We start from the raw sequence: 24103 nt of genomic DNA, 5'->3' as shown, positions 1-24103 counted from the left end.
TCTCTTACAACACTGGTTGGTTTGCACCCACCCTACTCAGATATTTCCTTATTCCAGGCAGGAAGAAGGGCAAAGGGCAAAACATATGCCAGCTGAGTTGGTCTCTCCTAAAAGAGATTTTCCAAGGGGAGGAGGAAGACGAGAACTAGTGTAACCACATGGAACACAGATAGTAAAAGTGTATGTGGACATTCCCCGCCAAAATTAAAAAATAAATAAAATTAAAAAAATAATAGAAGAGCTTTTCCAGACATCCCATCCAGCAATTCTGCTTATTTCCCTTTGGCCAGATTGTGTCATGCGGCCACTTCTAGCTGCCAGGAAGTCTAGCAAATATAGTTTTTTGGCTGAACACCTTAGTACGCAAACCAAAAAGGTTTTGTTAATACAAAAGAAAGCAAAAATGACTTTTGAGTAGACAACTAGGGTATCTGCCACAAATGAGATGGCAAAATTGGAGGGAAACATCTAAAGATAAGAATCATTGTAGGAGAAGCAGGTTTTGGGAGGAAAATGTTTGGTTTGGACATATCAATTTATAGGTATTATTGGGAAATCCAAGTGGAAATGTCACAAAAAGGAGCTGGAAAAGAATAAACAAATATTTTGGTTCAGTAACTCCTTTGTAATGTATCCCAATATTGTTGATTGAAAGGAAATGATGGCCATTAAGCTAAGCAGTAAAACATTCAGTTTTTGCCAACAAAGAGACTTATCCTAATTTTCAACAGGAAATAGCTAATAGTAAAAAGATCATTCGGTCTATGCCCATAATTCTGTTCCAGATCTGAAGCTTCAACCTAGTGCCACTGTCTTTAGTATAAACTGTTACAACTTATAAATTCTGCTGAGCCTAGCAGAGTACTTTCTTTACCTAACAGTAATTATCACGTACCTAGCCATGACTAAGACTCTACGTTATTGCAGAAAGAGTATGAAATTTTGTTCCAGAGAGTCTTGGCTTTGTCATTTTCGAGCAGACTGACTTCGGGCAAGATACTTCACTTCTCAGAGCCCCAGTTTTCTCACTTGGGAAGCAGGGAGAAGGTGCTACCCGACTTACAGCATTGCGATTAGGATCAAATAGATAATGTTTGGAACGTGCTTTGTATACTATAAAATGTTGTACAAAAGAAAGACATTATTCTTTTTATAACAATACGTAGAGTAAGGTCTCTGAGCACTCTGGATGGCAGTTGCATATCTGTAAGATTTGGAGTAAATTTACTACTTAATTCATTAAATAAATCCTGTCACGTGAATTTCTGCTAAGTCAGGGCTATTTCTAATGAAAACTTCCGTGTGTGTATGTGTGTGCGTGTTGAGAGCTTGATGAATAAACCAGCATATTCAGCAACCACAGAAAACTGTTCTCATGACTGAGATCCTGAGGACTGCGACTGTCCAGCCCCTGGAAGACTTCCTTGTATTTCTCGAGCGTGGAAAATAATCATCAGTGGTCAAGTCATGCAAGAAAACTGCACTTGAAGATAATCCAATCCGTAGGAAGATTTAGAGAGTACTGAAATGCAATTCCTAGCCTACCACAAATATCTTTTCTAAAATCCCAGGGTAAAGACTGAAGTCTTCACCTGCTTTTCACTGTCAATTGCCTAAAGCTATAAATAGGTCTAAAGCTCATCTCTCTCCTTTTAGCAGAGAAGGGTCAGATTACAGGGGCAAGCAAAATAATAAAATGAATGTCAGGACATTTCATAGTGTCTGTCGGTCATCTCTGCAGTCTCCTCTCTCCCTTTCTACTGTGCTATCCTAGAATCAAGGATCCCAGCAACAATGCCTCTCTTGAAACTTGCAGGTAGGTGTGCAAAACTGTTCGGAGAGCTCGATTTGTTTAATATGCAACCATTCCTTTAACTATCCTGTCAGCTCTGGTAATCCCTTATTTAGGATTCATGGTAGCTTTAATAATACGTTTCAGGAAGAGGCAAGACAAGGTTTTCAAGGTTTTTATGTTTTCAGTTTGGGGAGGGAGATAATTTTCTAAAACTGAATCATGTGGTAGCACGATCCCAGCAGAGAACTGGGTCGGATATTTAATGATTACTCTGCTAGTCCAGAGGAAACCTGTGCTGCCACACTTCTGAGAAGGGTCCTCTACAACGTCTCTGGCTATAGTATTGGCTGAAAATCGTGAGCGTAATGGAAGTATTAACCCAATCTGTGTATTCTGATGGTTCACAATCCAGCTTTGTACACAGAGTAATTTTTTAAATAATAAGTTATGTCTTTTTCACTATAAAAGTAATACGTTTCACATGAAATAAAGATAAATTGAACCAAAAAATAAAAGTAATAAACACTCATTTAGAGAAACTGGATAATTTAGGAAAATAGTAATAAATAATAACCACAGTCCATCATCCAAAGATATCCATTTTTAATATTTTAGTGTTTTTCTTTTCAATCTATTTTCCATGCAAAATTAAAGAATTTTTTTAAAAACACAGTTGTGATTATATTATGTTATTTTATATCCTGTGCTTTTTTTTGTTTAACATTATAATAATCATTTTACCATGGTATTCCAAAGTCTTCTTAAACATCATTGTAGGGGCCAGCCCCTGGCTGAGTGGTTAAGTTCAAGGGCTCCACGCCAGCAGCCCGGGGTTTCACCGGTTCAGATCCTGGGTGCCAACATGGCACCACTCATCGGGCCAGGCTGAGACAGTGTCCCACATAGCAGAACCAGAAGGACCTGCAACTAGAATATGCAACTATGTACTGGAGGGCTTTGGGGAGAAGAAGAGGGGGAAAAAAAGAAGATTGGCAACAGATGTTAGCTCAGGTGCCAGTCTTTAAAAAGAAAAATCATTTAAAATGGCTGTATAATAATCTAATTTTCTTAACTAACCCCTTAGGTTCTTTACAGTTTTTTATAAGTATAAATATGCTCCAATGATAATATTTGCACCTCAAGATTTTCTGTGTTTAAGGATTATTTCTGCAGAATAGATTGTCAGAAATGGCTGTCGGGTAGGTGTTACTAAATTGTTTACCAAATGAGCTGTTTACCTGCTACCAACATTGTGTGAGAATTTACAGGTCTCTTGATCAGGTTTTTTAAAAATCACATTTACAGAGTACCTCTTTAAGATTATAAACATAAATTTAAACAGACATATTAGAGAGGAAAAGAAAGGGGCTGGCCCCTGGCTGAGTGGTTAAGTTTGCGTCGCTCTGCTTTGGTGGCCCAGGGTTTCACTGATTGGAATCCTGTGCACGGACCTAGCACCACTCATCAAGCCATGCTGAGGCAGCATCCCACATGCCACAGTGAGAAGGATCCACAACTAAAAATACACAACTATGTACGGGGGTGCTTTGGAGAGAAGAAGGGAAAAAAAAGAAAAGAAAATGAAGAGAAGTATAATGAAGATATTCCCAGGGTTTTCTGACAGCAGCAAATTGCAGATAAATGTAAGAATGAGTTGTAATAACACATTCCACCACACTCCTTTCTTGTACCAATCTACATATTTCTATCCCAAAGCCCTGATTCATAGCCACTATCATTTCTGAAAGTTGTTCATATATTTTATCTTGTTTTATTTTACTTCATACAGCTGAAGAAAAACGTGAGTATTTTGGACTATTTTTCCTGCCATTTGCTAAAGTATCAATTAAGAAAATGATACTATTCTTTAACTCAGAAACATGGGTATTTTTCAGCAGTGTTTATTAAATGATACCATTGAAAGCCAACAAAGATTAATAATGACCATGGATATCTGATAGCATAGCAAATGAAGTCATGGATTTTCTGGACTCCAAAAAAAATCCATTTTTTAAAGAGAACCTCACAGGGCATTCATTTGATATTTTGAAATAAAACAATCTTCTCCTTTAGACAGATTAGCCAAAGGGATCTGTTTAGTCTTGCCCTCAACTCCAATGCAAAAAATTTCATGGTGAGCTTTTATGATCAGATATTTTAAAAACCCATTTTAGATAAAATTGTAACTAAATGTATCCTCGGTCTCAAATTAGACTTGTCCTTTAGCTGACTGATAGTAAGTCTGCCTCTGAGCTCCTCTATGAGATACGATGTGGCAGATGGAAAGCCTACAACCTGTCTTTTCTACATATTAATAAAGCACTGCTGAGAAATAAGCATGCTTTTCTGGATCTGTTGGGTGAAGAAGCAAGCATGATATTCCTTTTCTCAAGAGTCTTGCATTTCCTATGTTAATAATGATAACCCCCAACTTCTGGATAGTGCTGTGGAGTTTTTACGGTATTTCTTGTTTAATCTTTATAACAACTCTCTGAAGTTGATATTATTATTATTAACATTCCCCTTTTATGATGATGAATACCGAGGCTCCCAGTGATTATGTGGTTTGCCCAGGGCCACCCAGCTGTCACAGACAATTTTGCTCACTTCTAATCCAGTGTTCTTTCTTCTTCACCACTCTACTTCTTGTTTCTATTCTCTATCTAAGTGCAGATGTCCTATCCTCAAGACATTTCCACTCAGATGCTCCATTATCTCAAACATCATATGTTCAAAAAAGAACTCAGCAATTAGCTATACAAACCCAAGGGAGTCATCTTTCCTTGAATTCAACCACGAATACAGGTTGTCACCAAATCTTATCTACTCATCTTTTGAAATACCAGTCTCACTCTTTCCTTTCCATAATCATTACCACTCTCTGAAGTATTTTTAAAAGGCAAAGCTCTTGAATTCGGAGTCAAATTTCAGCTGTGATTGCATGAAGTCAAAACAACTGGTTGGTTCAATGGAAGGAAATATCAAGCATATAATTTTGGGTCATCATGTAAACTACTTCTTGGGAGTAGCTTTTCTACTTTTCAACTGTCTATAGTGGCCAATGGAGATACAACCTTAGTAAAAACAATAATGTTTAAAAATAGGAAACAAATAGAAATGTGCAGTCCTGGATAAGGCATGCTTGTTCTGGAAGCTAGGTTCAAGCAAGCAGGATTTGGTTCCTGGGCATCTGTTTCCATACTCTCCTTCCTGAGGCCTCCAACAGCATTGCTGCAGATCTAGAGTGACAACCAGTTGCATCCTCATCTTCATCCTCATCCTCTTCCTCCTCCTCATCATCATCACCAACTGGCCTATTTCCATTTGCCCTTTGTGGTGCATGATGTCTCTTCTAGCTTCTGCTTGCCATTTATCCTCAAGTGCATGTGCTTGCTTGTGATGCTCGGGGAGGAATGATACTATTTCTGGGGATCAATTGGCTGTGGTGTGGAAAGGCATTCTCAGGCCGTCAAATGTACCTACTTAGTGTCCCATTTGTTCCTTCATAGATCATGGTGCTTGCCAAAGAACTACTCATAGCATCCAAAGGTGCTTTTCAGTTTCAGGAAGTGCTTGAGTTTAATGAGACAAATCAATGTGTGAAGTTCAGCCAGCATAGTGGGCTGGGCTTCTCAGTTAGCTGTGCTGTGACAAGCCAGGTTTTGAAAACTGGCTGACCTGACTGTTAGTGTTGGTGAAGTTATGAATCAATTACTATCATTTCCAATGTATGCTTCAGCCTTTACTAAGTCATATCACCTATCATTTCCTTAATAGCCCAAAGCTAACCCCAAATACCAAATATCTGTCTGACCGATGCTACCAAATTATATGATTCAGTTTAATCTGATGGTTTATTTTCGTTAAAGCATTTCCATGTACGTTATCTCACTTAATGTCACAACAGCCTTGTGAGTGAGGTTTGGTAGGTATTTGTATTCCCACTTTATAGATAAAGAAACTGAAACAGAGGAAGATGAAGGAGTTGGTAAGTGCAGAACAGCTACTTGAACACATTATGCTTACTTAAGTTAGAATTGAAAATCTGGCATTTTGGAGGCCTGTATAAACGTTGATGGGGTGGGAGTGAGGAGGACTTTCTCTCTGCTTGCAGTTTGTTCTGTCATTATGTGAAGAATATTTCTGTCTTTTTCTGTTGCTCCAAATAGCCAGCTGTTTGCCATTCTCATTATTTGCTATCTTCTGGAAATACTAAGAGATTAGAAGTACTAGAGGTAATGACTATTCAGATGGAAACAATTGGGTATCTGGAAAATACAGTGGAACTTAACAGAAAAGCAGATACTTGATGGCCATCACCACCCTATATGATGAAACTGGTTCTCTTATATCCCGAGGATCTTGGGGATGTTCATTGCCAAGCTAAAAGTCACCCCTCCCTTCATTTTAAGAACGGAAAATTGAGGCATATGAAAATAAAATTGGCTTTCCAGGGGTCATTCATTATGAAAGGCTACATGTCCACAAGAAACACTCCAAACACTGGGTAGTAAATTTTAGTGGTTCTCTTCCTCCACACATCAAGTTGTCAAGATTTTAAGAAAACGAGATTGTGATGTGTGAGAGAAATACAGTATCTGTCCCGTGAGGAAGAAAGGCCCTAAAGTACACATTTATTTCTCAGAAATACTTAGATCACTGGTTCTCTTTAGGAAGAAAAATTCCAAGGACCAACATCTCTATCCAAATCTCCAAAACCATCAGGAAAATTCCACCAACCTAATGGGAAGGACTATGTTGAACGGTTACTATGAAATCAAACTTAGCCCTGCCACAAATAGGTGATCTTACATTAAGTGCTAGCCCTGCAAGAGCCCAATCCCATCTTTCGACCCGCCTGAAATGTGCTGTAGGAATCTGACCTGTATTTCAGAGAACGGATTTCCAAGCACCCTACTCAGAAACCCACTAAAAAGAGAGCAGGCATTGAGCTCCATCAAGTTTCTGGGACGCTGGTTGGAGGGCAGGGGAGCCGTGTACCCAGGGCAATCCTTAGCACTGTGCCTTACACACAGCCGAAACTCTTGGATGACTTCTGAGAAAGGACTTGAATACTAACACATGAACGCCTCTTTTAGAAATTGATGATGAAATTCGTAGCTTTGCTGAAAAAGTGTTTGCCTCTGAAGTCAAAGATGAGGGCGGACGTCATGAGATTTCCCCCTTTGATGTGGATGAAATCTGTCCAATTTCTCATTATGAGATGCAAGCCCATGCATTCCACCAGGAGATTCTATCCGCCTCTTCAGAAGGCAAGAGGTAAGTTGTTTAAGGGGAATGCTTAGTACATTGGGACACAAGGGGAAATTCAGAGCAGATGGTTCAGTCTGAGTGAATGATGGTTCAACTTGGAGGAAAAATTGCCAGAGTTGAAAATTCTTCCCTCCTCCACACTGTATATGCCAGGGCAGGGTAACAATGACTAAAAAAGAAGAAAGCTGTGGACCTCCTATCCTCATCCACATCTCCCTTTAGTCAAAGCCTCCCTATCCACCCAAGCAAGAGGACGTGAGCTACTATGCAATTGTCCCAAAGAAAGTGGGCTGCTGGGTGCTGGGCACATACTCAACTTACACATGATAAGTATAGAAACTGGAACTCAAGAGCCTCATCTTCAGACTCCATCCTTGGCCAAACTTAGCATTGTGCTCCTTGACATGAATCCTGTCCCCCAGCCAGCCTGATCTCCTCCAGGCCTCAGGGATAGAGCCTTCTATTTCTGCCCTCATGCCTGGCCATCCTACATCTATGATGTATAGTTACTGCCTCCCCTGAGCAGCCTTCATAGAGCTCTCTCCACAAAGTCTATTTTCCCTTATTTGAACTACTATAGTACCCACTATCTGTCACTATCTGCCACGATTACTCCTCAAACTTATTCTGACCACTTACCTGGACTCCCCTCCTCACAGCACTCCCCCCTCCCCACCAGCTTCACGGGAAAATGATCATTCTGCTGTCTTTTTCTTGGTTTTATGTCTTTAAGGAAAGAACAACAATCCATCTTCTTTGGCATTCCCCATAGACTTAACATAGGGCTTGGATCACAGTAGAAACTCAATAAATACTTGTTTATTCGAGGCAGTAGTATTGATTAAGCAACTTGTAAGTTCCAGATACTGCGCTAGGCATTTTATATACATTAAGTTTCACAGAAATCCTAAAAGGTAGACATTATTACACCATTTTTTCAGATGGGGAGACAGAATCTCACAGAGTTTAGGGAACATGCACAAAATGACATAGGTAGTAACTGACATTTATGCTTCTAGGAGTGGATGGTCTGTGAAGAACAATGTCATGCCAAAAGCCTTCTAGTATGTTCCCTAAGGCAACTGTTCCAAAGTAAACCAGGAAGAAGGAAACATTGTCATGTGATATCTCCTCCCACATGGTTGGATCCTGTTTCTGACACCCAGCCCACATTTAATTTTCACTTTTTGTCCTCAAAATGAAATTGTATAGTGAAACATCAGTTTATCACAATGAAACTCCCAATGATGATAAAGTTAACTCCTTTTATTTTGTAATTTCAAACCAAGAAAAAAGCGTTTCCGCGGACGGAAGACCGTTAATTTGTCTGTTCCACACACTGAAACATCTTCCGCCAAACTGTCCCACATTGATGAATACATTTCTTCGTCTCCAACCTACCAGACCGTGCCTGATTTTCAGAGAGTGCAGATCACTGGTGATTATGCCTCTGGGGTGAGTTGCTCCTTGCCCCTCAGATATAGCTGCTTGGTTGTTTCAGCTTCTTACCTTCCTCCCCTTCCTTTTGAGGAAGGTGTTAGCTCACCTGTGCTTTGTTATACTTCATTATTGCATTTCAATACCCATATACTATGACTTATATTTCTGTTTTGCTTTTATCTTCCCACATAATTTCTCCTCCTTTATCTCATTTGCTTGCACATAGAGAATATGCAGCACAATGAGATGTATGTGTTACAGAATACAGAGAACAGATTTTGACAAAAAAAACAAAGAGATCAGCAGGTGGACTAGTCTCGCTGAGAGCATCATAAAGCAGGAAAGGGAACCTCAGGGAGGCACACGGGGCTTTTGGGAACAGAAAGATCCAGGGCAGACCTAGAAGAGAGAGAAGGGCTGCAGGTTCATAAAGTAATCATAGAAAACAAATCTGGAGAAAGAGTTTGAGAAGAGAAAAGAAGAATGGAGAGACCAGAGAAAAGAAGGAAAATGAGAAAGGAGTTAGAAAATTCGAATGGGGCTATTGTTTTTTGACTGACTGTCCTCTCCAATTTCATTGCAGATGCTTACACAGTAGATTAATGCTTGGAACAGACTCTAGTATGCCACGGAGATAGAAAACTCATGTCACAAACAACTTGACCTGCTTGTCCTATCCAGAACAGTTGGTCAATGAATAAATCTCTGCCATATGGACTTGCAGAATCAGCATGATTTTAAAACTGCTGTTAGCCATCAGCCTATGATCCAAATATAGGGGGTTTTTCCCAATTTTGTTAAGAAATAATTGACACACGTCACTGTGTATGTTTAAGGTGAACGGTATGATGGTTTGATTTACATATGTTATTACCACAGTAGGTTCAGCTAACATTCATCTTCTCATATAGACACAATAAAAATAAAAGAAAGAAGAAAAGAAGAAAGAAAAATTTTTTTTCGCCTTATGATAAGAATTCTTAGGATTTACTCTCTTAACAACTTTCCTGTATACCATACAGCGGTTGTTAGCTATTGTCATCACGTTGTACATTACATCCTAGTACTTATTTATCTTATAACTGGAAGTTTGTACCTTTTGATAACCTTCCTCCAATTCCCCCTTCCCCTACCTCCCACCTCTGGTAACCACAAATCTGATTTCTTTTTCTATGAGCTTGGTTTTTGGGTTTTTTTAGATTCCACATATAAGTTAGGTCATACAGTATTTGTCTTTCTCTGTCTGACTTATTTCTCTTAGCATAATGCCTTCAAAGTGTTGTTGGAAATGGTAGGATATCCTCTTTTTTATGCTGAATAATATTCCATTGTGTGCATATATATATGTGTGTGTGTGTATACACACACACACACATGTATATACTGTAACTTCTTTATCCATTCATCCATCGATGGACATTTAGGTTGTTTCCATGTCTTGGCTATTATAAATAATACTGCTGTGAACATCGGGGTGCAGATATCTTTTTGAGTTAATGTTTTTATTACCTTTGGATATATTCCCAGAAGTGGAATTGCTGGGTCATATGGTAGTTCAATTTCCAAATATAGATTTAATGACTAGTCCTAAGCCCCCTTCTCATGTAACTGACCCACTTAGAGTCAGTCTTAAGGTATTTAGAAGTGACAGAGCAATGAAATGAACACTATTCTTGTTTATTTATTTTCTGTATGATAATATGGGTGCTCTGCAAATGGCAGGAGTTTTAGATGCTAAATAACTGAAATTAGGTGTTTAACAGTAACATGGAAAACAAAGTTTGGAGAACTCCAGAGTTCAAAACAACATAAAAATTAGGAGACAAAGTTGATACCTATGTGCTTGGTAGAAGTGAAAACAAGAATAAAAAGAAAGAAGATGGGAGGGAAAATCAAGGTGCACAGAAGTCAGGGAGTAGCAGCTCCTCCTATGAAAGCTGGAGGGCACCTGAAACTTGACCTGGAGTCTTTGAAGAACCAAGTATGTTGCTATACCTGCTGACTGAATGTGGCTGAGCTGCTAAGCAATACCCGACCTGGTTGTAGCCTGTACCCAAATCAGTCTTTACCCTTGTAGTTGAACAGAGAGGTAAAGGGGGAATTAGGGATAAATTTCCAAGGCTATTAATCCCTGATAGGCAATTGATTCAAGTTAATCAGTCCTTGTTGAACACCTACTCTGTGCTAGGCATTGTCTGCTAAGTGATGAGGACAAGAAGGTAAATAAGATCCAGCTCTTGTCCTTAAGGAGCTGACAGACTGGTGGCCCGTTAGGTGGCAAAGGAACAAGCATACCATTGGAAGCAGACCCCCAGACCTAGCTCGTGTGCCAGACTCTCTTGGCTAAGGTCATCAGGTCTTTAAAAAGAGTTCAACTGATTAGGATCAATATCTGGGCCTCAAATTGTTGGGAACAGGTTTACATTGGTCCCAGAAAGTCTTAGGGCTCTGATGATGGACATTAAATGATTTCAACTTATAATTGCTTGGGCATGCCAGTCCTAGCCAGGAGTCAGAAATGGGGCAGAGGAAATGGACCAGTTTAGGAAATTTCCAGCAGATCCAAGAAAAGTTTACTCTAGAATCTCTCTATTTTTAGGCACAAATTTCTCCTTAAAGCCATCCAAAGAATGACTTCTCACATGATGACATTCTGATCCATCTATAGCTACAGAAGGCAATGCATGCATGACAGAGTTTGAGGGATGTGTGATACCTTATTCATCCCAAAATATTTCCCTCACTGACCAGCAAGTGATTTTAATTCTCAAATTAGAGTCCCATTGTCTTTCAATTGAGATGTTGTCTTCAGAAGCCCATATTTAAAATGTCTATATGTTACCTGGAAGGAAGGAAGGATTTTCAATGTTAGAATGGGTTCTTTTAATCATATTTGCTAGATAATCACTACTATCTAGCAAAAATCAAAACCAAACACAGGACTGTAAAGAAATACTTGTAGAACAGGTACATTTTGGTAGAAATGTAAGAGTGAGAAAAACTTTAGGACCAGCTCCTGGAGGGAGACCCAGGGCCCAGTAAAGGATGAAGCAGGTGAGGCTCAGCATGGGCTGCGACACCCAGGAGAGCTGGGAGGTGCCAAAGACAAGCTTTACCCAGTTCTTGGATTTTCACAGGAGCGACTGATATTCTGAAATTTTCTTGCCAGGTTACAGTTGAAGATTTTGAAATAGTTTGCAAAGGTCTGTATAGGGCATTGTGTATACGGGAGAAATACATGCAGAAGTCGTTCCAGAGGTTCCCTAAAACTCCTTCCAAGTACTTGCGGAACATCGAGGGTGAGGCTTGGGTGGCAAATGAGCAATTCTATCCAGGTAAGCGATGTTCTGATATAATGTATGGACTATATCTTTAGGTTTAACTACTAAATATTCAATATTCCCCTAGATTATAAGTACTCCAGTCTAAAAATATCATACTCGTCTTTGGCTCCATTCTGTCTCCTGCCCACATGTCCAATCACTTGATTCAGTCCATGCAATCTCTCCCAAAACCTCCTCCTCTCTTCGCCCTTCCCCAAACCTTAATTTAGGCTTATATTTCTCCTTGTCCAAATTATCGTAATCGCTTTCTAACTACTCTGCTAAATTCTAATCTCACTCCTTTTCAGTTCATCCTCACTTTGGTGCCAGTTATTAAAACACAGATCTGAGCACATCCTTCTCCTGACAAAACCTTTGACTGCTCCCCCTTACCTACAAAGTTAAGTCCAGTTTTTAGCCCGGCATTCAAGGCCTGCCACCATCTGGCCTCCTACCCACGTTTTATTTATCTATTTACTTTTGGACTTGCACAGTCAACCTATTTATAAACTTACCTCCTCTACTCCAAACTCTTTGTTCTGGTTGAAAGCATTTCCTTTCTCCCTTTAGTTCAGCATTTTCCTGCCCCCGTACTGCTGCCATGCTGTTCTCTGGGCCTGCACTGTCCTTCCCTTCACTTTTTCACCGTATGTCCAAATGTCCAGATCCAACCTCATCTTTCAAAGTATAGCACAACTACTATCATTTTCCACCTTCCTCTGACATCTGGATAAAAGCAAACATGTTCGACTTTCCATAGCACTCTCTTTACATATCTCACTTTTTCCTTTCTGCCTTATATAAAGTCAAGTACTTTAATAAAATAATCAGATTTTAATAATCAGATTTTAATAATTTCACAGATTTCTATTGTATAACTGTATCGTAATTTATTTAACAAATTCTTATTTTTATGCACTTAGATTTCTGACTTTTTAAAGTTTATTTCCAGCAAGGCTACATAAACATCTTTGTGCAGGTGCTTTATATCTTTAGGACAACACTTTGCAATTGAAATTTCAGACAAGGCAAATATTAAAGATTTTTGAACTTTCAAATTGTCATATTATTAACTTCCTCTCTGTAATTTCTTTTAATATTAAAATCATATTAAACTTGTGTCTAGTTTGGTAACTCATAACATTGGCTTAGCTATTCTGTGTAAGACAGCTATAAGAGATTCTATAATATTGACATTTAGGATGTTTGTCTTATCTTGGTTTCTCCTAAGCTATACTTTATCTCTCAAAAATTTGAGATTCAAAAATTGATATTTGAGGTAGCAACATACTGTTTCACTTCTTTCGTGTTCCTTATCTCCCAATTTTGAAAAGAAAATGTGCAAACTTTTTCTTTCTATATTATTTTTCTCACTCTGGCTGTCTTAGTCGTCACTTGCAAATGGGAGACTTTCTGATGCCTTGAGCACCTACTTGTTGAAAGTAAAAGGACAAGTGCTTTAAAGGCTGTGACAGTGTGGAATTTGTTCTTGGCTTTCTTAGGTTGAAATTGTCAGCAGTGGAAAGAGGGGGACATTTATCCATATGACCCCTTCTCAATTCCTTTAGCAGAAATTGTATGTACTTTAAAAAATGGGAAATATAATTACAATAAGAATTATACTTCTTATAAGAATTTATTTTATATTCCAATTTATATTAAAACTATTTTAAATGAAGCACAAAGTATTTTTAGGGCAGTGACACTATTCTGTATGATACTATAAGGGTAGATACATGTCATTATACATTTGTTGAAACCCACAGAATGTACACCACCAAGAGTTTACCTACGGTAAACTATGGACTTTGGTGATGATGTGTCAATATAGGTTCATCAATTGTAACAAATATACCACTCTGGTTTGGGACATTGATAGCAGGGAAGGCCGTGCATGTGTCGGGGTAAGGGTATACAGGAACTCTGTACTTGGTGCTCAATCTTGCTGTGAACCTAAAAAGTAAAATTTATTTAAAAAAACAACCACTCAATTAAGATTAATAGAGAAGGTTGGTTTAAACAAGGAAAAGATCCAAACTCTACTTTTTAACTGTAGTCTTACTTTTATTTCTATGCAATTACCCTGTAAGCTAATAAGATGCTCTAGACAGGAAGACTTTTATAACCAACTTCAGTAAATAAATAAAATAATTTGTAAGTAACATATCAATTACGTAGACAGTACTTCTAAAGAACTTGAAAATCATTCTTACACTAGATAAAATATTATAGCTATTTTATACTACTAATTTAGTCGCCATTGAAAAGTAATGTAAAAATAAACTTTAGCTTAGCTCTAGATAATTACAAGTATGATGTACAGGATTCCAAATGAATGAGATCTTACAGTATTTTATATCTTAGTTATTTTTATGTGCTGATATATTACTCTGTGTTTTATTGAAAAAGTCTTTACCCCTCCTGTGAAGAAAGGAGAAGACCCCTTCCGAACAGATAACCTCCCTGAAAACCTGGATTATTACCTCAAAATGAAGGACGGTGTAGTTTACATCTATCCTAATGCAGCAGCAGCCAGCAAAGATGAGCCTAAGCCACTTCCTTACCCAAATCTGGATGACTTCCTAGATGATATGAATTTTTTACTTGCGTTAATTGCCCAAGGACCTGTGTAAGTGTTTAGTGAGACTTAAACTACTATTATTACTATTACTACTACTACTGATAGTAAGAATATGTATTTATTTCGTGCTTGCTATGTTCAAACACTATGTAAAACCCTTCAAGTACCTTATTTCTTTTACTCCTCACAATCATTCTATGAGGTGAGTATTTTTACAATTCCAGTTTTATAAGCTGAGATTTTATTTTATTTATTTTTTAAGGAAGATTAGCCCTGAGCTAACATCTGCCACCAATCCTCCTCTTTTTGCTGAGGAAGACTGGCCCTGAGCCAACATCCGAGCCCATCTTCCTCTGCTTTATATGTGGGACACATGCTGCAGCATGGCTTGATAAGTGGTGCGTAGGTCCATGCCCAGGATCCAAACCAGTGAACCCCCGGCCGCCAACGCAGAGTGCAAGAACTTAACCGCTATGCCACTGGCTGGCGCCTATAAGCTGAGATTTTGATGAGTTAAGTAATTTACCCAAAGTCACACACCTGGCTGAGACTAACTGCAAGTCAGACTAACTGCAGAGTAAACCGAAATGTTCGTTCCGATAATTGTTTCTTATAAGTGATATGGGTCCGGATAGTTTTCAAATTGTGACTGTTTTCCTTAAATGTCTGAAATTTTTCAGAATTATGTGATTTAATTTTTCACAGTAAGACCTATACCCACCGGCGTCTGAAGTTCCTCTCCTCAAAGTTCCAGGTCCATCAGATGCTTAATGAGATGGATGAGTTAAAGGAACTGAAGAACAACCCTCACCGGGATTTTTATAACTGCAGGAAGGTAAACATTTTCGCTGCTCAGAGGTAATTCCTGGGCAAAAACATGAACCCAATTATTTCACAAGCAGGACAATAAAGATACTGTTTTTCTGATTAATGTAAGATTTCTGCAGGTTCAGTAGAATTTAGTGAAAGCAGATAGATTACGTCTAAAAGATTAAAATGCCATTTCTATTGTTTTCCATATTGGAAAGGTTTACCACATTCTTGCCATAAAAAAATTATAAAGATCATCAACAACAAAATTAACAAGAACAAAATCTCAAAAACCACTCTTCTAGGATCTGGAAGATCTTCTTTCTAGTCCTTTTCTTCTATTTTCTGACTGTAAGACATTGAGGGAAGTGATTAAATATTTCTGAGTTCCAATTGCCTCATTTGTAAAATTGGGAAATATGTCTGATCAATCTAGCTCACAAGAGGATTGTGAATATCCAGTGAGCTAATGATTGTGGAAAACTAATCAACTAGAAACATTTTCAAGGTGTGTTCTGACCATTTAAGTGATTGTAAGGAAGGGGGAATAGGAAACATATGAGCAGAGGTTTGGGACCAAATCCTGGCTCAGCTGCCTGTATAAACTTTCACAAATTACTTAATCTTTCAAAACTTCAGCTTATAAAATTGTACTTATAAAAATATCTAACTCCTAAATGCCATCACTGTGCCATGGCTTCATAATTTCTATCCTTTCTCCCTTTGGAGCTGAAAGCCGTGGTAGCTACTTCACTTCCAGTTGTGCCTCAGGGGTGGATAAAAGTCCCCAAGAATTTTGTGTGGATCAAATGTAGGAAGTAAATTGGATGTACTGATATCCAAGAGAAGCAGGCACTATTATTGCATCTAGCCCAACCTTTCCCAAAGGACACCAAAATGTGCTGTGGGTTCTTTTCTGCTGGACTACGTCCACCAGCTGTCAGGTCAGACCCCTGATATTTACTTCTTTCTTCCACCACAATGGGATTTGCAGACACCATAGTCTCTAACAGGACATCATAACTAAGGCTGATTGTTGGTTTTTCTTTCTCTGAATGTACACACAGGTGGACACCCATATCCATGCAGCTGCTTGCATGAACCAGAAACATCTCCTGCGCTTTATTAAGAAATCTTACCAAATTGATGCTGACAGAGTGGTCTATAGCACCAAGGAGAAAAATCTGACGCTAAAGGAACTTTTTGCTAAAATAAAAATGCATCCCTATGACCTGACTGTTGATTCTCTGGATGTTCATGCTGTAGGTTGAAAAGATAATGTCACTTTCACTCTGATACTCAGAACCCCGGATGCCTTTCTCCTACAGACTCTCCCTTCTCAGAGCCCTCCTAACCGTGTTGGCTTGCCATGCTGACTGAAAGCACCCACAGATAATTCTGAAGTTCACTCATTGTCAGCTGTCCCAGATCCATTCTTGGGGCCCAAGCCCTTCCCCTAGGCCCCTGTTCCTCATGGCCATTCCCTAGCTCTCTAGGTCTGGGCAACTCTGGTAATGATACACTTGTGCTCCTGTTTCCTGATTCAGGGACGCCAAACCTTCCAGCGTTTTGACAAGTTCAATGACAAATACAATCCCGTAGGAGCAAGTGAACTACGAGACCTCTACCTGAAGACAGACAATTACATTAATGGAGAATATTTTGCTACTATCATCAAGGTGAGGAGGAACCAGCCAGATGGACAGTACTGGCCTGGCTCTTGAGGAGGGGCAGGAAAGGAAGGAAGGATCGAGGAAGGAAGGAAGGAAGGCGGGAAGGAAGGAAAGAGGAAGGGTGCTGTCCCTGGGGCCAAGCACTACAATGAATGAAAGAATTTCTTCTGAAACGTCCACTGTAACGATTTTAAAAGACCTCTGTTTCTAGGATTGAGAAGCTAAGGGTGTGGACTTGGGGTGGATTAGGACCTGGCTCGTTCAGGCTTTGGGAGTTCAGGAAGAGCTGGGTTCAGAAACTGCCCTCATCGTCATGACACCTGAGCATTAGGAAGTAGGAATGACATGTAGGATTGGGAGATGTGTGTTTTGGGAGGTAGGAGGCATATGAGAAGCTGAATTTCTTTTGCAGGTGCCTTGGATATTTCATCATCCTTAGTATGACTTTTTCACTCTCCAGACTCCATCATGTCCTATCATTTTTTTTACCCCCACTAGATTCCCTTTAACTCTCAGTCCCCTTAGATCTTAACCTTCATAGTTTTCCTCCGACTTCCTTTCACATTTCCTCTATTCTTCTTAGTATCCATCTCTCTCTCTAGACACCACAGGTTTAGATCCCTGAGGGACTTGTGGGAATTCCTTGCTTTGGACTCCTCTCTTGGCTTTGCAGGAGGTCGGTGCAGACCTGGTGGATGCCAAGTACCAGCACGCTGAGCCCCGCCTGTCAATCTATGGCCGCAGTCCTGATGAGTGGAGCAAACTCTCCACGTGGTTCGTTCACAACCGCATCCACTGCCCCAACATGACATGGATGATCCAGGTCCCCAGGATCTAGTATGTACCCGCCCATCAGAAACCCTAAAGCCTGCACTCATGCCACCTGCCTCACCGCCTCCACACAAACAAGGAATATGCAGCACATCTTGACAGAAATAAGCTTTGTTAAAGCAGCGCTCAGCACTGGCTCCTGGGTGCCTGGTTTTGTCCACTCTGGGTTCAGCACTCTTGAACCTACACAGGAGTTAGGAAGATCATTTCAGTTCAGTTTTCTAACCAGAAGTTTTTTCTGTTTTGTTTTTGAAAACACAGGACTTGAGGCAGATCACAAAATAGTTTATTGAAAAAGATTAAAATTTAGCTATAATAAGAACTATGTACATTTTACTACACATTTTCTCTCTCTTGGTCTTCCTCTCTGTGTTCAGTTCGTTCTTTCCCATGCTCGTTTGTCCTGGGATGTAGCTTTTGTGTATCAAAACCTCTACCACTGTCTGCCAATTGTCTCATCTACAAGTGCTCAAGTTCTCCATAATCAAGGAATATTTATCAAGGGTATTACCACCTGCTAATTATTCTTTGCCCTCAGGGATTTTCAGTACCATTGATCTTTTATCTAACTTAAATGTTTATATATTTTCTGGTCATCTGCCTCCACATTCTGTGTGCCCTGTGACAATGCAAGAGTTTTATGCTGTCTCTTTAGCCGAAAAGTAACTTTTTGACTTCCTGTCTAATCACATTAAGGCAGAGAGGCAGTAGAGTGCGGTGGTTATGAACATGAACTCTGGACCTAGACTGGCTGTGCCCGAGTCCCGGCTCTGCCACTTACTGGCTGTGACCTTTGGCAAGTTACATGATCTCTCTGTGCCTTAGTTTTGTCACCTTTAAAACAGAGTCATAATGATACCTAATTTATTGTTGTTACGAGGATTAAATTAGCTAAATATTTCTGGCGACTTACAAGAGTGAGCGGCATATATTGAGTGCTATATGAGTTTGTTAGACTGTCCCTGGCTACAGCATATCAGAGGTGTTTTGTTTTGTTTTGTTTTGCTGAGGAAGATCCACCCTGAGCTAACATCTGTTGCCAATCTTCCTCTTTTTTTTTCTGCTGAGGAAGATTCACCCTAAGCTAACAACTGCACCAATCTTCCTCTATTTTGTATGTGGGCTGCCACCACAGCATGACCGCCAATGAGAGGTGAAGGTCCGAGTCCAGGAACCAAACCCGAGCTGCCTAAGTGGCGTGCGCTAAACTTAACCACTAGGCCACGGAGCCAATCCCAGTCAGAGGTGTTCTTGATAACAATTTCATGCTCGCCATCTTGTATACCACACACATAAATCACGGAAGCTTTTATGACATAGTTCCTATACTCCTCATTCTCTATCTGGCCTTAGGTTTGGTTTTCTTACCACAGAGAGTCTGTAGAAGAGATGGAGGCATGTGGTCCTGCAAGAAATTTCTCTCTCCTATGCCCAACCCAAACTGAATCCTTCTTTATGAGTAACCAAGAAGAATGTACCAGAGTGCACCTGGGATGGATATACTAGGTCTTTTCCTGAACATGGTATTTGGTCCTCTGGTTTCCTCATACTGGGGTTATCAGTCCTAAAAATCTTTTTCTTCCTAAATTCTCTTCATTCTTGCTTCTAGTGATGTGTTCCGATCCAAGAATTTCCTTCCACACTTCGGAAAGATGATGGAGAATGTTTTCATGCCAGTGTTTGAGGCCACCATCAATCCCCAGGCTCACCCAGACCTCAGCGTCTTCCTCAAGCATGTAAGCATGACCCTCTAGACCTTCCTATTGCTGCCCGGGCACCAGCCCTCCTACCTAGCTGTGATTAATTCTTGGTGCTTATCTCTGACTTTGGTCCTTGCCTTTGGGAAATGAAAGTTTGTCGAGGGCTGGGACCCCAAAGCCAGACTGAACCCTTTGCATGGCTCACTTTGCTTGACAGATTACTGGCTTTGACAGTGTTGATGATGAGTCCAAACACAGTGGCCACATGTTCTCCTCCAAGAGCCCCAAGCCGCAGGAGTGGACAATGGAAAAGAACCCATCTTACACTTACTACACCTACTACATGTATGCAAACATCACGGCGCTCAACAACCTGAGAAAGTGCGTGGACGAGAGCCGGAGCTGGAGGGAGAATCTGTCTGACACACCTCTTTGCTCACACACTGGTACCCTAGGTGCTCAAGGGCCTGTACAGCGTTGCTGGGATGCTTCCAATTGGGCTCAATCAGAAATTTTTTTCCCTTGACTTTTTCTTCAGTTTCTGTATTTATTTAGGGTCAGGAAGAGACATTTTGGAGTCTTCAATAACTTTCACAGTTCCTTTTCTTTGGAAGTTTAGGAATTTACAGTAATCATTGTGCAATTTATTATAAAACTACATCAATTTTATCCTTTTTGAAATATCTGGGTAAGGAATAAATAGATGAATATCATAATGGGGTTTTCTGGAAACATTTCCCCCATAATGTGTGATTAAAAGAAATGATGACACGATGATATTAGTAAATTTCCTATTGAGAGAGAAGATATTTCTGTTCGGTTAATCAGATCTTGACTTTCCTCAATACCCTCATACCCTCTTCTGCCTCTTTTTTGAAAGTCTGTGTTTAGGAAGAATTAAGATTACAATTTAGAATTGCCAGTTTTGCTGAATCCTTTGGATGCCCCACTCCCCTTCCGAGTGCTAATGTTTTCCTACCAGATTTTCTTGTAAGTCACGCTGTGCCCAGAATTGTTGCCAGGTCCTAGTCAGTCACCTGTGGTTCCTATAGCAGTTCCATTTCCCTAGGGAACGAGGCATGAATACGTTTCTGTTCCGACCTCACTGTGGGGAAGCTGGAGCTCTCACCCATCTCATGACAGCGTTCATGACAGCAGATAATATCTCGCATGGCCTGAATTTAAAAAAGGTGAGTTGGAGGCTCTCGTCTTAATATTAACTTTTATATTGGAGCTAGAAGAATAATTTTTTTCCTTATCATTCTGTCACAAGTCATTAACACTGGAATCAAATTAAAGTAGAGCAAAAAAGACTTTTGAGATTATTTAGTGTGGCTTGTTTTATAAAGGCCCAGAGAAGTAAAGGGACTTACTCAAGATTACCTAGCTAGTTGGTGGCAGAGATGAATTAATGCCGATGGCCTGACTTCTGTTTTAGAACTCTGACCAGGGCTAATTCAGAGGCAGTTTGGCTTACCTTAAACTAGTTTTTGCCAGATTTCTTCTTATAGCATGTTTTAAAATGCCTCTTGCGAGAATCAGAACTTTCTTGTAGAGAAAAAAAACTGCTTCAAGGTGAAGTCTTTGGCCTGAGACAGACTATCTAACTTAGGCAATTGAAACTCAAACCATTTGGTTTGATGCAAAGCTTCTGAAAATTGATGATCCCAATTAAATTTATTCTAAATAGTATTTCCTTTTAAAAATTGTTATTCTTCTTTACTAGGGAATTTAAAGAACAGGTGATCATTTTGTTGAAAGCTAAAAATTGAGGTTTTAACATTTCCAGTTTGTATCCCTTTTTTAACATCCTTAAATATTTTTTTCACTTTTCCTTTTCAGAGTCCTGTGTTACAGTACTTGTTTTTCTTAGCCCAGATTCCCATCGCTATGTCGCCATTAAGTAACAACAGCTTATTTCTAGAATATGCCAAAAATCCCTTTTTAGATTTCCTCCAGAAAGGGCTAATGATCTCACTGTCTACGGACGACCCGATGCAATTCCACTTCACCAAGGTACACATCTAGAATCTTAAGCATTACAAGTATACTTTGCTGGACTGTTGTTTCCCACGCAGAATTTTACTATTCTTTTTGTGCAGGATGGATCTTATTTCTTTTAATGCATTCCTTTTCCTTTTCTTTTTGGCCTCATGTGGATAAATAACCCAAGGAGCCCCTAATGGAAGAATACGCCATTGCTGCACAAGTCTTCAAGCTGAGTACCTGCGATATGTGTGAAGTGGCAAGAAACAGTGTTCTGCAATGTGGCATTTCTCATGAGGTAGACCTGTCCTTGACTGGTTGCCCTTCTGAGTATAGGATCTGGTAACTTGAATACTGAAAAATTAGTTGGAAAACACACGTAAAAAAATTATCCCACAAATCATATGCGGTTACTACGGACGGAAACTAGAAAGAATTATTCTATCTCTCTGGCCATCCTTTTGGGCAAGGGAAATAAACTATACTTGATTTTTCAGCAGACCATGCATATTGGGGCACCAGAGGAGTGCTTTTAATGGTTTATTTTTTCCTTTTGCCCATGGCTAACATAAGAAAGGAATCTTTGTGGAGGATGTAAGTATTGTCTATGTCAGGGTAAAAAAAGACAACAATCATTCTGCTTTCTTTTCTATTATAGGAGAAAGCAATGTTTCTGGGCGACAATTACCGTGAGGACGGCCCTACTGGAAATGATATCCGGAGAACAAATGTAGCCCAAATTCGCATGGCCTATCGCTATGAAACCTGGTGTTATGAACTTAATTTAATTGCTGAAGGCCTTAAATCAGGAGAATAAAATAAATAAGTCAAATAATAATATGGGTGAGATTTTCATTGTAGAGTGTGAATAATAATAGTTACCAGTTATTGAATCCCTGGTATAAGCCAAGGATTGTATTAGATATTGTTCCACTGACATTATTTTATTTAATTCTTTTCACAACTTTATGAAGTAGATATTATTACCTCCATTTGGGGGAATATGAATAAACTGAGGTTAGTGAAGTTAATAACCTGCACAAGGATACAGCTAGTGAGGGGTAGAAATGGGGACCTCGGTTTGTCTGACTCCAGAGTCTCCATGACTTTGAGACAAAACAGTTATTAAAGTGGGGTGAAAATACAAATGACTTGTTATTGGGAGAATGTAGGCTTTAGGTTTATGGAACAAAACTTGCTTAAGGCACATAGACATTGAAAAGTCCTTTTGATAGGATACAAGTGAAGAGTGGTTTTTAGGCAAAAACAGAACAGGGGTACCCCAATACAGAAAATCTGTACTTGAGTTATTATACTTAATGGAGACTTTATCTTACAAAAGGATTCCTAGCTTTAAGGACATAATTAACAAAGTTATAGTCAGCTGTAGTGGTACATGTTAATTGATTTCACTTACCAAAACAGTATACACATGTAACTTTTTAGAAACGTATTACTATACTATACTACACTGTACGATAAAACTACACTATGCTACGTCTGCTCCTCAGGGGCAGGCAGAACCCGGTGACCCAGACTGCACTTCTACACACACATCTGTGTTGCCGTCTAGTGTTTGGGCTCTTACTTCATTCAACTTATTCAATAAACAATTACTGATCAAACATCTGAGTATCAGGTACCATTCTAGACAGCAAAGGTATAAAGAATAAGATCTCATTCCTACTCTCAAGTTCACAGTGCGAAGTTACAGGATAAGTGGATACAAATGTGAAAAAGAGCATTTTGTGAAACATCTCAGAAACTGATGACGTTTCAAATGAAAAAAAGAGTTAAAAGCAAATTCCTGCATGTTTCCACATTCTGTGCAGGTAGCTGTAAACATAGGTGTGCCCCCGAGAGCATGTTTGTACTAGCCTAGTGCAAATCCTCTCCTGGTTTCTTAAGTTGAACTTCTGTTTGCTGAGTATCAGAGAACCTGGTTTTATTTTACCTTGGCTTCCTTGTCATCAAAATAATACAAATTGCTAAATTAAACATTCTATTCTCAGACTTCAAAAGGCACTAACCACCGTGATGTGTATCTCCGTCTTCCCCATGAGAGGGCAGTAGAATACATACAAGTTAATTCATTTACTACATCCACAGAACCCATGCCAGATCTGGTTTCATATTTGGTACTTGGAATTCAGCCTGGTTCATTTTGCCAAATAATCTGCCTGAATGCAGAGTTTGAACTTTGCAGTAAATTTGAATTTTGAAATAAATTTCAAAACCACCCTATTCTAGCCCAAAATTTCATCTTAGACAACTGTTTGGAATTTTGGGGGGCAAAGGGGGTAGTCCGTAAAGACCACTGTTCAAAATTTACTCCAGACAATATTCACATTTATATCCTCATTGAGACTTGATTTTAAAAATGTCGTATTACCTTTTTTTTTCCCCCCTCCCATCATGGAAGGTAATTCCTGTTTCATTGTCCACAGCTCATGGTTTCACAACAGTTTGGGATATGCAACTTTTATTGCTTTGACTAAGTTGACTTGTGACAGTCATCTGTGATGTGTAACCAAACACCTCTCTTTCTGGCAGTCTTCTATTTTGGTACCTCTATGTGAACAGATGTGGGAAGAGTTTGGTCCTGAGCCAACAGACCTTGGTGGGGTAGGGAGGAATGGGGCGGGGCGAGGTGGGGTGGGGCGCTTAGCGAGTGCCTGGGAAACAGGCTC

The 24103-nt window shown here is 39.5% G+C and overlaps 1 protein-coding gene across 2 annotated transcripts; it reads left to right on the top strand.

Annotated features, from left to right (window-relative positions):
- The first annotated feature begins 1691 nt into the window (after nt 1-1691).
- Nucleotides 1692-22251, top strand: AMPD1 (adenosine monophosphate deaminase 1). 2 transcript variants are annotated; one of them, XM_014848230.3, is made up of 16 exons: nt 1780-1816; nt 3585-3596; nt 6895-7075; nt 8359-8524; nt 11679-11844; nt 14242-14461; nt 15119-15248; nt 16291-16485; nt 16771-16902; nt 17570-17733; nt 19337-19463; nt 19645-19808; nt 20497-20617; nt 21270-21443; nt 21601-21711; nt 22072-22251. In XM_014848230.3, exons 1-16 carry the CDS (start codon nt 1795-1797, stop codon nt 22228-22230), a joined length of 2244 nt encoding a protein of 747 aa, XP_014703716.1. In that variant the 5' UTR covers nt 1780-1794; the 3' UTR covers nt 22231-22251. The 2 variants fall into 2 exon arrangements, with proteins under 2 accessions (XP_044605350.1, XP_014703716.1); XM_044749415.2 differs by lacking the exon at nt 3585-3596 and having other exon boundaries at nt 1692-1816.
- The last annotated feature ends 1852 nt before the right edge of the window (nt 22252-24103 follow it).

This window comes from Equus asinus, chromosome 16 (assembly GCF_041296235.1).
Source record: "Equus asinus isolate D_3611 breed Donkey chromosome 16, EquAss-T2T_v2, whole genome shotgun sequence".
In the NCBI taxonomy this organism is placed as follows: Eukaryota; Metazoa; Chordata; class Mammalia; order Perissodactyla; family Equidae; genus Equus; species Equus asinus.
This window is presented reverse-complemented; position numbering and strand designations above follow the sequence as displayed.

Bases quoted from the DNA above. Each gene is read 5' to 3' on its own strand.
- AMPD1 (XM_014848230.3), top strand. From the start codon at position 1,795: ATGCCTCTCTTGAAACTTGCAG. The intron at 7,076-8,358 runs GTAAGTTGTTTA...TTTCAAACCAAG, and splicing joins GCCTCTTCAGAAGGCAAGAG to AAAAAAGCGTTTCCGCGGAC. The intron at 8,525-11,678 runs GTGAGTTGCTCC...TTTTCTTGCCAG, and splicing joins CTGGTGATTATGCCTCTGGG to GTTACAGTTGAAGATTTTGA.